The sequence below is a fragment of the Mus musculus genome, chromosome 11, assembly GCF_000001635.26.
Source record: "Mus musculus strain C57BL/6J chromosome 11, GRCm38.p6 C57BL/6J".
Lineage (NCBI taxonomy): Eukaryota > Metazoa > Chordata > Mammalia > Rodentia > Muridae > Mus > Mus musculus.
The window spans coordinates 83112286-83125041 of record NC_000077.6 but is presented as its reverse complement, the minus strand read 5'-3'; the positions used below and the strand labels follow the sequence as shown (position 1 = coordinate 83125041).

Genomic DNA, 12756 nt, shown 5'->3' with positions numbered 1-12756 from the left:
CTCAGGAGGGAGATGTAGCAGTCATAACATATGACCATGTAGAAGTAAATGTATATTTGAATGGGGGAAGCATGCACTGTCCTACATCAGGTATACGAGAGACTGTATCCAGTTGTATATGTTGATAACAATGCAATTCTGGATTGCCAGTTCAGTGATTTTTATCATACACCTGCATCGGGTTTTGAAAAAAAAAACACTATTTGAGCAGCAGATCTTCTGAATGAGTTTGTTTTCGGGACTTAGACCTCTGCACCGTCACACAAGTGCTTACGACTTAGTAAAGCTCTCCTTGATCTAGAGACTCGAACACATGCTGAACACTGAGCTTCTTGTTGTCCAAGGAACCCATGGAATCATTATACCATAGTTAGGTTTGATTTAAAAGATCTAGGCAGCCAGGCAGCGGTGGTGGACACCTCTAATCCCAGCACTTGGGAGGCAGAGGCAGATGGATTTCTGAGTTCGAGGCCAGCCTGGTCTACAGAGTGAGTTTCAGGATAACCAGGGCTACACAGAGAAACCCTCTCTCTCAAAAAAAATATTTGGCAACTTATTTAATCTTATTTAAACAAATAAACATGGGTTTGATTAACAGTATTACGTGGTAACATGTATATACATATTTAAAGGGAATTTCTCTTATATAAAGTATTTGTTTGACAGTGGGGGAATAAAGAGATGACATGCAGGTAGAGAAGGGCACATTGCAGTTAGAGTTTGATATGCTCAGGATAGTTTGTGTATATGTATGAAATATCAAAGAATACATCAAAATTATTTTTAAAATTATAAAATGACAACTGCAAGGATGTGGTGACACATGTTCACAGTGTGGGTTGGCATAACCATGATGACATGAAGATGAAACAATGTATCTTTGGCAGCAGAGTGGCTGCCACTAGAGACCATCGTGTTGAGTCAAATAAGCCAGAACTGGAAGGAGAAACATGCATGATTTTACTTCATATGCAGGATCCTGATTTATCTGGAAGGAAGAACAGGACAGAAGGGAAAGCAGGAGAGAAAGAGAGAATAAGAGGAGGAGAAGAAAGACAAGAGAAGGGAGAATAGGTAGGAAGAGGCATAGGGAGAAGAGGCAGAGAGAGGAAATCTAAATGAGAAAGGCCGTTTCTACAGAACTCTCTTGACTGTGATTCCCAGGGAAGCGTTATCCCTTGTTGCAGGGAGGGCCTGTAGCATGTGGGAGGTTTCCCCTCTTCTTTCTAGGAAGACAAAGAGTGATATTGACTCTGCTGCATCTGACGCTTTTCAGTTTAACTCAAATAATGCCAGAGTGGCATGCACTGGGTGGCATATTCTGCTGCCCACTAGTAACCTGCTTCCAGACCCTCCTGGTTTCTGTACCTGGCGACTGCACTGGCACTCCTTGGAGGGGGAAGGCAGGCACAACTGCCATCAGTGCCATCTTCTCACAGTGACCTGTGGGAAAATGAAAGAAGGATGCCTCTCTTATGTTGCTCTGGGACCAAGTCCCCTGGAGTGTTGGAGACCCTGCCCCATTTCTCCTGGGTTTTAAGGCCCGTGTGAACTGTTCAACCCTTACCTTCTCCCTCTACCACAGCCTGAGATCCAGTTGCAGGAAGCCAGCCAGACACAGAGGATGCACAGCACTGCCCGCTCCCTCCCTGCTCAAAGGCATTGGAGGACCGGCTCTGCCAAAGTTGTGACCTGAAGATGCTTGCCTGCTAGTGAGAGACTGCTGAGTGGGAGGGGGCTGTGAACCACCATCCAGATAAGCACCAAGTAGAGTCTATCTATGGTTACAACTTAGTCAAAATATACCCGGATAGGAAGGCAAATACAGTTTAAAAAAATCTGGGGTTTGTCTTGTTGGAGCAGGGTGGAACAAGAATGGACTTTCTTCTGTGGCTTTCTATTTTCTTTTTTTTTAAAAAAAAAAAAACATCTTTCTGTAGTTGCTATCCTACAGAACTTTCAGCGACAATTATGTTTTTAAATCTCTTAGTGCAGAGAATGAATTCCTGTGAACATTTCCTGCCATGGAAGTCATTTGAGCGAACATTGGATTTTAGAGAAAACATTTTAGCATCAAAGGGTAATCAATTTGGTTGATGTAAAATACAATGAATGTATTCCTTCTACTCAACATACACCACAACACTTCTGTCAACCTGAGGCACCTGCCACTCATTCTGATGGCCAGGGGCTTAGAGAGGTGCAGAGCCTGACATGGACCTTGGAATCTGGCCAAGTTGGCATTAGAACCTGGTGTTGGAAGTTAGCAGTTCCATGTTTTTCCATATGATGTTTGTCTTTCAAAATCAAAGCTTTCTCAAGTCTAAACCGGCTCCCAATCTATCAACAGATTCCTACACAAAAGACTGTATACAGTGTGCACATTGTTGAGGCTTTTATTTGCTTACCAATCTATTTATTGAAAATGTTACGAAAAGCAAGAGGTTGGAGGGGGCTCATGAAGCAGCAGTGAGCTTGGGGGGCGACAGAAGCAGCTGCTGGGAACTCTGCAGACTCGGTGTGCAGGTGCTGGTCTGGCCTCATCTCAGAGCTTCTTCTTGCAAAGCCTGAGATAGCAGTACAGCACTTTCCACATCATAAACCATCAGGGCGCGTATTATCTAATAAGGTGACTGAGAGGAGAGAAGGTTAGGGAGAAAGGAGCATGGGGAAGGGGTAGGAGTGAAACTGAATCGAGGATTTCTAGAAGACATGCCAGCTCCAGAAACAGAGCTCAACTGGGGAGATGTTGGGGTTGGGGGTGGGTTTTTTACAAGTGAGTACTGGGAGTTGAGGTAACACCAGCGAGAGAGGGATCTGGGCTCCCAGGTAGGTTACAGATGCAATCCAGATCAGTAGCTGAATAATCAAGACTATTGATCTTGTCTCAAATCCAAAAGAAAAACCCTTCCAACATCCCCAGCTAAACGTATTCCAATTGCCAGCTCTCCTTCCTGAACCTGACTAGCTAAGACATGAGGAGCTTGATCCATTCCTCTATGGTAAACCTTTTAACACCACCATCTTTCATGTGCCAGGACTCGGGCTCTGCAGCAAACACTGCGCAGCAGAACCTCTCCACTCTGAGCGCACACACATATTTACACACAACTCCGGAATCGTGGACTTCGATGAATTTGCACTTGTACTTGATCTTCTCCCTCTCCTCACAGAAGTGAGTGACAGGCAGCTGTTGGATGCACTTTTCTATTTCACTCTCTAAGCACTTAGGCTGGCAATTCTTTGCTTCAAAACCAACTATTTCCTGTTTTTTTTCATCTAAACCAATAAACAAATATCCCCCGTCAGTGTTGGCAAAGGCAGAAACAGTTCGAGGGAGAATCTCTTTAACTCGTTGTAGCAACTTTTTTGTTTCAAAGGATTTATATTCAACATTTTTGGATTCACTAAATAAGAAATTTTCCTTCTTTGTAAGTTTTGACTGTTTAAAAAAAGCAGCAGCCAACTCCTGAATGTGGCCTTCCTCTTGCGTATCATCGCCTGGCCTATCTGAAGGCCTTGCTGAAGGCGACCTTCCTCCTGCAACCTTGATATTGTCTAAGAACTTCTGAGCAGCATCCAAGTTCATTTCAACTGATGATGCCCCATTTCTCATGTACAAATTGGTTGCAATGGTGGCAGGCTTCCCAACAGAGACATCTGGACTCTGTGATTTTTCTACACAGATGAAAAAGTAGGATTGATATTGCTTAAAGTCTAGGGGCCTAGATGGCAAAATGTTCTTGAAAGAGGTTTCCAAATCTTCTCCTATTCCATGTTTAGACAAAATGTAGTCTGGATTTTTAATGTGAGCCTTGACCTTTCCCTCTCCAGAATTAATCAGAGCACACAGAGCTTTTGTAATGTTCCTGTTCTCTTCTACCCTGTCATGATTCTCCATGGTTTTCCTACTTTCTGTCCCAAGTGTGATCCCTCCTGCATTTAGAATCAGCACAGGGGTCCCTTCATCGGTGATGTTCATTTTCCAGCAGTCTTGCTGCTCCCGAGCTGAAATCCTCACCTATAATTAGACAGAGACATTAGTGTTGGGCTGAAGAGGAGAGGACAAATTCTGTACTGAGACGCTAACAGCAAAATGTGCTTGCTGGGTGTGTTCCCTGGGACTGGTGAGTGTGAAGGCCAAGGAAATGGCTAACCAGGAATGGACATTTAGACAGTGGTAGCTTGTATTTGTAGTGACTTCTCTCGGTGTTTTGCTATATTTGTTTTGATTGTTCTGCATTTCAGCATTATTGGATCAGTGAGTGTTTTACCTCCTTCCTAATAGTCAATGTTATGGAACTCAGATTCCGTTGCTTTTCTTACAATAAAGCACAAGAGCCACTTGCCTATGTTTTGGGGTTTTGTTTGCTTGGAAGAAAAAAAATATTATTTTATTTATTACTTTTTATTTTTCTTTTAATAATTTTAGATGTTCATCTACCAGTTGTCTACTTTTATGGGGAAACCTCTGGCAAAATTGCCCATTGGGGATCTAGGAACATACAAAAACAAAGTAGGTCAATGATCTTCCTTTTTTTCTGGGAATAAATTCATTCACACACTTTGGCCATTAGCCTTGAAGAAGATGGACCAGGCTGTGGTCCTCTATTCTTATTTGACACCCACATCCTTACAGTGAGGTAGGTCCTTACATATGAAGCAGAAGCATTGTGACCCAATGCTTGTTTCTATTCAAAGGTCATATAGTTCTTTACTCTGGTGGTGATGAGGACGCTAGGAGGTTTCTAAGTCACTAAGACAATGTCATCTAACTGGCCCCAGGGTCTGGACAAAGGACCTCCAGACAGCTAAGCTCATTCTGTGCTACATCACACCTCAGGGAGATGTTAGTGGTCTTCAAAGAGAAGAGGATTGTCCCTAGATTCCAAACCATCTTGATTTGCACCTCTATACCTACAGTGAGAGAAACAAATATCTGTTCTTCATAACCCACCAAGATTGTGGCAAATTGTTACATCAGGCTGAAGGTCATGAGGCAGACAGCGTCAGGCTCTGTGTCTCTCAACCTTGGTACTATCCTTTTAAGAAATATCAGAATACATTTCACTACAGACTGCGACCTGACATGATTTGACATTTGCCAACTACTTCTTCTTGTTGCTGTTTGCTTAGAATCTTTCTTATTTTTATTTTAGGCATATGGGTGTTTTGCCTACATGCATGTCTGTCACCATGTGAGCATGGTGGTCACAGAGGCCAGAAGAGAGCATCAGATTCCCTGGGACTGGATATCAGCCTGCAGGTGGGTGCTGGAAACAGATCCCTGGTCTTGCTTTTCCTTGGGATCACATATCATTCACAATCAGTTTTTATTAAAACAACAGTGTGCTTAAAAAAAGACTTTTACCTGATGGATAATCCCGTATGTAGTATTACTGTGTTACCGAGAGAGTCACCCATGCAGCTTTCAAATTATTACTGTAAATGTCTTACTAACATGCCTCAGAATGACTGGGGCTTGAGTATGCTAATCACATCAGATTTTCAGTAAGTCCAAGAGTTCCCTCATGGCAGTCCCAGATACAGTATGTTTCAGGAATCTATAAAGATCTGCAGGAATGGGGGGAAGGCACATGGGAGGCCAGGACAGGTAGACAGAATGGAGCCAGACTCCACAAAACTTGAAATGGAACCCCCGAAGGAGCAAAATCATGGGATGAAAGGGTTGGAATTTCTGGAAATGAAGACTTAGGCTAAAACAGAAGGTTGTACTGACCTCCTGCCTGTAGTATGTAAAACAGCTAAAACCATCTAAGCATAAACAGCTCTATGCTTGGAGAGCTAGCTTCTAAAATCAGAATTACTCGGTCATACAGAGGAGATGAAACACCTAAGAATTTGGAAATGAACAAGCAAATTCTTCTCTGGAGGATGACATCAGACTCTTCCCCACCAGATTTATCATGGGCAAGCCTACAGGCTTCTGTCTAGTGCCATAAGGAGAGGACACCATGACTGCAACCCAGGAACAGACAGCAATAGACCCAGCATTCCTCAGGGCTACCTAGAAACTCAGAGCAGAGCAAGGACAAAGCTGCCTTCTTGAGAGATCTTCATTCAAAGAGGACCCAGGGAGAAAGCATTTGAACCTGATCACAAGACATTCCAGAAGCGAGGCTGAGGCAGAAGACCTGATTTGGGCAGGGGAACGCCAGTGAAGCTAGCCCAAGACAATCACTTGCACTTGTGCGTAACTTTACAGTTCAGTAGACTTGGTGAAAAGAAAGCAGGGTGGGGGTGGGGAGGCAGAGAGACAGCGAGACAGAGACAAAGACAGAGAGACAGAGACAGAGAGAGACAGACAGAGAAAGAGAGAGACAGAGACAGAGAAGGACAGAGACAAAGAGACACAGGAAGACAGAGACACAAAACACATAGAGAGACAAAAGAGAGACAGAGTGATCTATTTATGTCTTGCCTATATTTCTTTTCCTTATTATAGCTAGTTAGTGTTGCTTGGCTCCTCCTTCTTCCATGGGAGGGCTGCTCCAGAGTTGAGACCATTTTTGCTGATGGATTGCCTGGAGACATGTTCACCATCACTGCAAAAGGAAGCAGGGAGCCAAGGAGGTGGTGCAAACCTGTCATCTCAGCTCTTGCAGAGTTGAGTTGGAAAACAACCTGGAAGATATTCTGGGCAAGATCTTTCTGCTACAGTCTCCTTGCTGGGTAGGTATGGAGGTAGGGGGTATAAGTAGGGAGGAGACATGAAAGCCAGACAAAAACAAAACTGAAACTCTAGTAAGTTTACATGAAAAGCACTTTCATTTCTGCCCAGATGGAACGTGCAGCCCCACCCTCTTCTATGCGCTGAAAGCAGTCTCTGCTACTTATTCCCTCCCTGCCCTTCCCATCCAGCGCTACCTTAATCAGGTCCTGTCCCAAGACAGCACCCCTGGTTCACTCCCCAACAACAACAGGATCCACATCTCACATTAATGTGCTGATGGAGGATGCATATTCACTGGCAAATTTGGAACTCAGGAGAACTGCAGTGGAATCATTTATAGAGAGTCTGTGGGATAGCCTGGGACCTGGTCTATCTCAATACAACACCTGTGACTACAAAAAACATTTCTATGATTCAAATGCTCCCTGGGGGCATCTATCCAGAAAATGGTCTTTAACAACTAAGCTGGACTCTGAGGCTCACCAAATTTTAATACCTACACGAAACTCCCTGATATCCCAGAAGCAATGAGTTGGTTTTAAATATTAGTAGTTTCTTTCAAAATTCTTTATAGTGTTCACTGGAGAAAATTCTGAGCACTGAAATAAAAAAAATTGCTGTTTTTATCTTTGGTGGAAAACAGATGACAATCAGGCAGGCAACCCTACTTCTGTAAGCAATGCCAATTGGTAGGAAGGCACGGAATGAGGACACAAGAGTGGGAAAAGCTCTTGAGAAACAGCTGTAGAGCATTTCCAGCTAGGATGCTGCTTTGCCTCTTGCTTGGGAGAGCAATGCTCTTGTTTTCTAGGGAAAAACCTCCAGGGTCTGAGGTTCTTAGATCTACTTAGTTCCAGAGTGGAGTTCTTCATTGTTTAAGGGCAATTTCCCCATACCTTTCCACAGGGTCATGTCTTCAAGAAGATGGAGCACCTTCAGAGGGGCTTGCCTCAGTAACTCCTACTTCATACACCCTCTTGGATTATTTCAGAACCTTCTATCTGGATCTGTAAGTAGCCCAATCTACGCAGACCGAGGGAGGGATTTTTCTCTCATCCCACACTCCCCTAGTATCTAAGTCCTCCTCAGCCAGTGATGGAGGCTATGAAGGTCCCAAGGAGCCAGAGTTCCTAGAGAAGCACCAAAGCAGCCAGGGTTGTCCTTAGAGCTCTGGGTTGTACTGGCAGCCCCACATCATCCCACAGCCCGCAGAATGCATTCTTGGTAGGCACTGGGACAGAGAGGTTGCGACAGAGGCGGCGGCCATGGAGGATGGCTCACTTACCTAAGCTGCTCTACTGAGCACGTTCCCTCAGCTGCTTGAAGTCAACTGCGAGCTAGCTGTGAGCTAGCTGTGCTGTGGACACTTGCGGGCCAGAGGAAGTAAGGCAAAAGCTTGAGACACCCACAGCAGTGGGAGTGGTGGCTGTCTCCAGAAGTCCTTCTCAGCACTTGGATTTGAGGGATGAGCTACAGTGCCTGTGGTTGCTCTCGGCTTTTGTCTTGACCGACCTTAGTGGATTGCACTGTTTCATCCTCTCTAGGTCCCGATTTCAGTTTTGGAGAACCCCGGTTTCATTGGTTGATGTCACTCCAGGAAGTGTGAGACATCTCCTTCAGCTCTTTCATCCCCTCTGTGATTGCCACTCCACCTGTCAGAACTGAAGAACAAGGCTTCTAGACTTTTGAACTTAACCTTTACAGCGTCACTCAAATCCCCAGGGCAAAGCTGCGGCTGCTGCTGTCCTGACCCTCAGAAGAGCAGGTGACACTAGGCACAGCATGAGCACCTGTTGAAGCCTCTCCAGGGAGGAAGATGATTGGAGAGGGAAGCTGAGCCAGGGGAGGCAGAGTAGGATGCTGGCTCACAAGGTGCAAGCTGCATCTCCTAACTCTTTGGGAAGATGGGTTTCTATGGGAGGTTCCAAGGGCAACCCAAGCGGACAAGACTCACCAGCTCTTTCTTTGTGCCCTCTCTTTTGATAATTTTGGTAATATAAGTTTCCCTGGCTCAGTGCATTTTAGATCCAAAAAGCCAGCTATGAGAAGAAAGACAAGGCTGTAGAGTTGAGAGGAGAGAAAATGAAGGGAGTGAGCAGAAAGGACAAGCCTGGGAAAAGTGATAGGAGCGAGGAGGCAAGGGAGCAGCAGAGGTCCCTCAGAAACCCAGCTGTGGGTGCCTCTCCACCATCAGCCTCAGGCAGGTGTGGAGACTGGGGGTGACTCCAGCACCCTTACTCAAGACACCCCAGTTCAAGGGAAATGGATCAGTAACAAGATGCCCTACTTCCTACCCCACCTTAACACCTATAAGTATGAATGTTAATTTGTTGCAGTTGGGTTTGGATCTTTTGTGACATACTGTTGTTAGGACAATGCCACATTCATTCTGTTATCTTCTGGACTTTCCCGCCACTCTTATGTTCCTGAGCTTCTGGGACCTCAGAAGGAAATGGTGCCTAAGACCTCGAACCTAAACTTGATCTGCCAACACAAACTTGTATCCAGTGCCCTTGCACACCTATTGGACATCATTGCAAGTTTTGGACCTTACAACACTTGACTCATCAGAATTTCTCATTTTCTAGAATCCTTGAAGTTTCAGTAGAATCTCAGATGTTGCAAAATATATACTGGTATGAATGCTTTACTTATGTGGTATATGCATACTCATACATGCATAGTGAAATGCCATTCAGATGTAAAGAAAAGTGAAATCATGTCCTTTCCAGGAATGAAAACAGAAGTGAAGAGGAAACACTCACTGTGCTGAAGAAAATGACCTGGAAATGCAAATATGCCTAGCATCTCACCTCTATGGAATTTCACACTGTTGCTTGAAGAAGGTATCTAAAGGGAGGAGGAAAAAGAAATGAGAGAAGCTGGAGTAGCCACAAATGACAAATATTGCATGTTTCTCTAATTTGCAAAATCCAGATCTGTATATACACGTATATTCATGGACACCAGAGGGCGACTGTGGGATGAGTAAGGTAACCATCAGAAGAGAAGAGGAAGAAGAGGGGAGGAAAAAGGGGAGGTGACTGTCAGTACAATGGCATTGTGTGGGAAGCTGTAACCAGTACACTATTTTATGTGTTGGCTAAAAACAATTTAAACACAAGCAAACATGAATATTCCAGATCCTCCAGTTCTGTCTACTCAACAGCAGGAGCTGTGTATCAGATGCCAGAAGGATCACCTCTTCATCTTAGAAAGCATTGGTCAGAGAAGACAACAGCGCTATCCCGGAGATCCTTGAGAGGAGGGGGAGTGGGTGATTGACTGGCAAACTTTGGGGGTGATTGTACACCCAAAATGAGTTGGTTATGATGATTATGCTCTTTCATGCCACTAAAGGCTTGTTGGGAACCTGCTGAGCCACTGAGGTCATCAGACATCTCTGTGGACATCGGGCATCTTGACAGTAGCAGCAGCAGCATCTAGCTCCATAGGCAGCATTCCAGTTATGCAGATTAAGGTGTGGTGCTTGATCTTATAAGTTCAAGATCTGAGTATCCAGGGCCAGACTGGAGAATCCTGTGAGGCCCTTGAATAACATCACCACAGGGAGTATTCCTTACTGGAGAGTGATACAGGTCTGAAGGTTAGAAGGAAAACCAAGTGACCTCCTAGAAGTCACCAGAGTGAAATCGTGAACATTATTGCACAAATGGGCCAGCATAGAGGAGTATTCATATATAAACCTTAAACTTGGGTTGAAACATCTAGGAGACCATGGAGGGAAGCCAGCCCTGCACCGCCAGGTAGAGCAGCATACTTTGGCTCTGGAAATCCTGAGGAAGGGCACTGACCAGAATGTTCCAGGCTAAGTCATCAGCATTCCATTCCCATCTTGCATCTTGTATGGGTGCCCTGAGTAGCCACCTGAATGGTACCGCTCATGAAGACTCATGACAGGATACTCAGAACTCTGTTCCTTGTGGCTATCATTGGCATCTTCCATAAGCCCTAGGAGGCTCATTTTAGCTAAGTGATCTGGTTCTTCTCATTGTCAGGATGATACTGAGGCAGCAGGCCACCGTCCAAACATCACAGTGTGATTTTACTGAGAGTTAGCAACATATCTACTCTAAGGCTTTGTACTACAAGTAGCCAAGTGAGGCTTACATGTAGAATAATCATCTTTTCCCAGATGCAACGAAGGTAGTGTTTTGGTTTTTTGTTTGCTTGTTTGCTTGTTTGTTTTTACCTACAAGAAGTTTTCAACACTATTGCAGAGCATTTTTATGAAGCCTGATTTTTCTTAACAGGCAAATCTTAAACAGTCCCTCAATACAAACCAACAATCTGGAACACACTGAAGGAAATTCTAGACCATGTCTTGAAGAAAGTCACACACATATACACAAATCACACACAAACAAACAAACACACATAAATAAATGCATTTAATAAATGAAAACCTTCAGAGATTTTATTTATTTATTAGTTCTAGAGGCTAAATAGGGGCTAGCACATGCTAACATGCCTTCTATCACTGAGCTACTCCTGCATCTTAGTTGACATAGAAAAGTGTCAGGAGGCTTTTTTTGGAAGACTAATCATAGTACTCTAACTCTATTGTTCTTGTGGTACAGTAGGTAGATACCATAGACAGCAAGGCTTAACAGAAATTCCCACGGTTCTCACACAGGGAGTCCAAGACCAAGACTCAAGCAAAGCAAGGGTCATTCAAAGATCACTTGACTTGACTGTCAGTCACTGTGAGCTCCCATGAACCTTTGCAGATAGGGACATAGGAAGCAACAGGCTCAACATGCCATCTGATATGGACACTGGTCCATGTGATGTTTTACTCTCTGGCTTGGTTGAACCTTGCTCACTTCTGCAGTGGACCCATTTCCATACTGAGGGTTCAATATATGAACATGATGGGTGAATGATACAGCCATGTAGGTTATGGCAAGCAAGTGAGTTTTCAGAGGATGGCCCACCATTTTACACAGCTGTGATGAGTGTGCTCTGTGAGGAATGGACCCCAGAGACTTCTTCCAGGATTGCTTCTTGCTGCTGATAAGCCTTTTCTGCCACTATTGTGTAGCCTAATGATTCCTGGGTATCATCAGCCCACCCTATTGGGCAAATTTCCTGTAGATCACTATGAAGACGTACTTTCATATTTTAATGCTATTTAGATGAATTAATGACTTTATTAAATTTCTGATTTATTTAAAATGATTTTAGGAAGTATATAGGAGATGATTTGAGATGTTTTCCCATAGATATAATAAAATTAGAATCAGTCTAGAATGTGCCCCCACCTCATAGACCAGTATGTAAAGGCTGCATACTAAGAAATATAATGAGCTTTCATAAATTGCACTAAGAAAACAAATAGACTTGGGACAGATTTATGATCAAGGAAAAATATTTACAGTAGGTCAGGTCCAAGGATGAGGCCACAGAGCTGCACTATGATAAATCAAGGCCACGTGAAACTGTGGCTTTGAACTTATAATGAGGTTAAAGAATGTAACAATGCTTTAAACTTACTATCGACATCTTTCTGTAAATCCCTCTTGTGTAACATTTTGTTTGTGAGGTAACTTTATTAAGACCTTTTGTCTAAGAAGGTATAAGAAGGCTGAGAAAAGGCCAGGTGGTGGTGGCAGTGCATGCCTTTAATCCCAGCACTTGGGAGGCAGAGGCAGGTGGATTTCTGAGTTCGAGGCCAGCCTGGTCTACAAAGTGAGTTCCAGGACAGCCAGGGCTACACAGAGAAACCCTGTCTCAAAACAAAACAACAAACTAACAAACAAAAAGGACACTGTATTTACATAAAGAAAAAAAAACCAAATCTTAAAAAAAAAATAAAAGAAGGCTGAGAAAAAATAAATTGTGGCTGTTGGGACTCTGCTCCATCTACCAAACGTGCAAATATGCATAAATACGTGCATGTTTGTGAATTTATGTGTATATATGTATATATATATATACACACACACATACCTATATATATATATATACATACATATATACATATACATATATATGTCACTATGTATATATGCCACACCTACTCTGGTGGAGTCTGCGTG

General features: G+C 43.7%; 1 protein-coding gene and 2 long non-coding RNA genes across 4 annotated transcripts; 1 reads left to right on the top strand and 2 right to left on the bottom strand.

The window, feature by feature from the left end:
• Positions 1-542: 542 nt before the first annotated feature.
• On the bottom strand, positions 543-1881 carry Gm38922. 2 transcript variants are annotated; one of them, XR_003949746.1, is made up of 3 exons: positions 1568-1881; positions 1369-1443; positions 543-1226 (listed from the first exon to the last, which is right to left on the bottom strand). It is a non-coding gene; the product is annotated as a predicted gene, 38922 (long non-coding RNA). The 2 variants fall into 2 exon arrangements; XR_880075.1 differs by having other exon boundaries at positions 1369-1881.
• A 490-nt stretch (positions 1882-2371) lies between these two features.
• Slfn1 (schlafen 1) lies at positions 2372-8222 on the bottom strand. The gene is made up of 2 exons (NM_011407.2): positions 7980-8222; positions 2372-4021 (listed from the first exon to the last, which is right to left on the bottom strand). Exon 2 carries the CDS (start codon positions 3980-3982, stop codon positions 2969-2971), a length of 1014 nt encoding a protein of 337 aa, NP_035537.1. The 5' UTR covers positions 3983-4021; positions 7980-8222; the 3' UTR covers positions 2372-2968.
• Positions 4468-10315, top strand: Gm51911. Its single transcript, XR_003949745.1, has 3 exons — positions 4468-6693; positions 7601-7703; positions 8239-10315. It is a non-coding gene; the product is annotated as a predicted gene, 51911 (long non-coding RNA).
• The last annotated feature ends 2441 nt before the right edge of the window (positions 10316-12756 follow it).

Excerpts from the sequence above, each read along its gene's own strand:
- Slfn1 (NM_011407.2), bottom strand. The coding sequence starts at position 3,982 with ATGAACATCACCGATGAAGGGACCCCTGTGCTGATTCTAAATGCAGGA.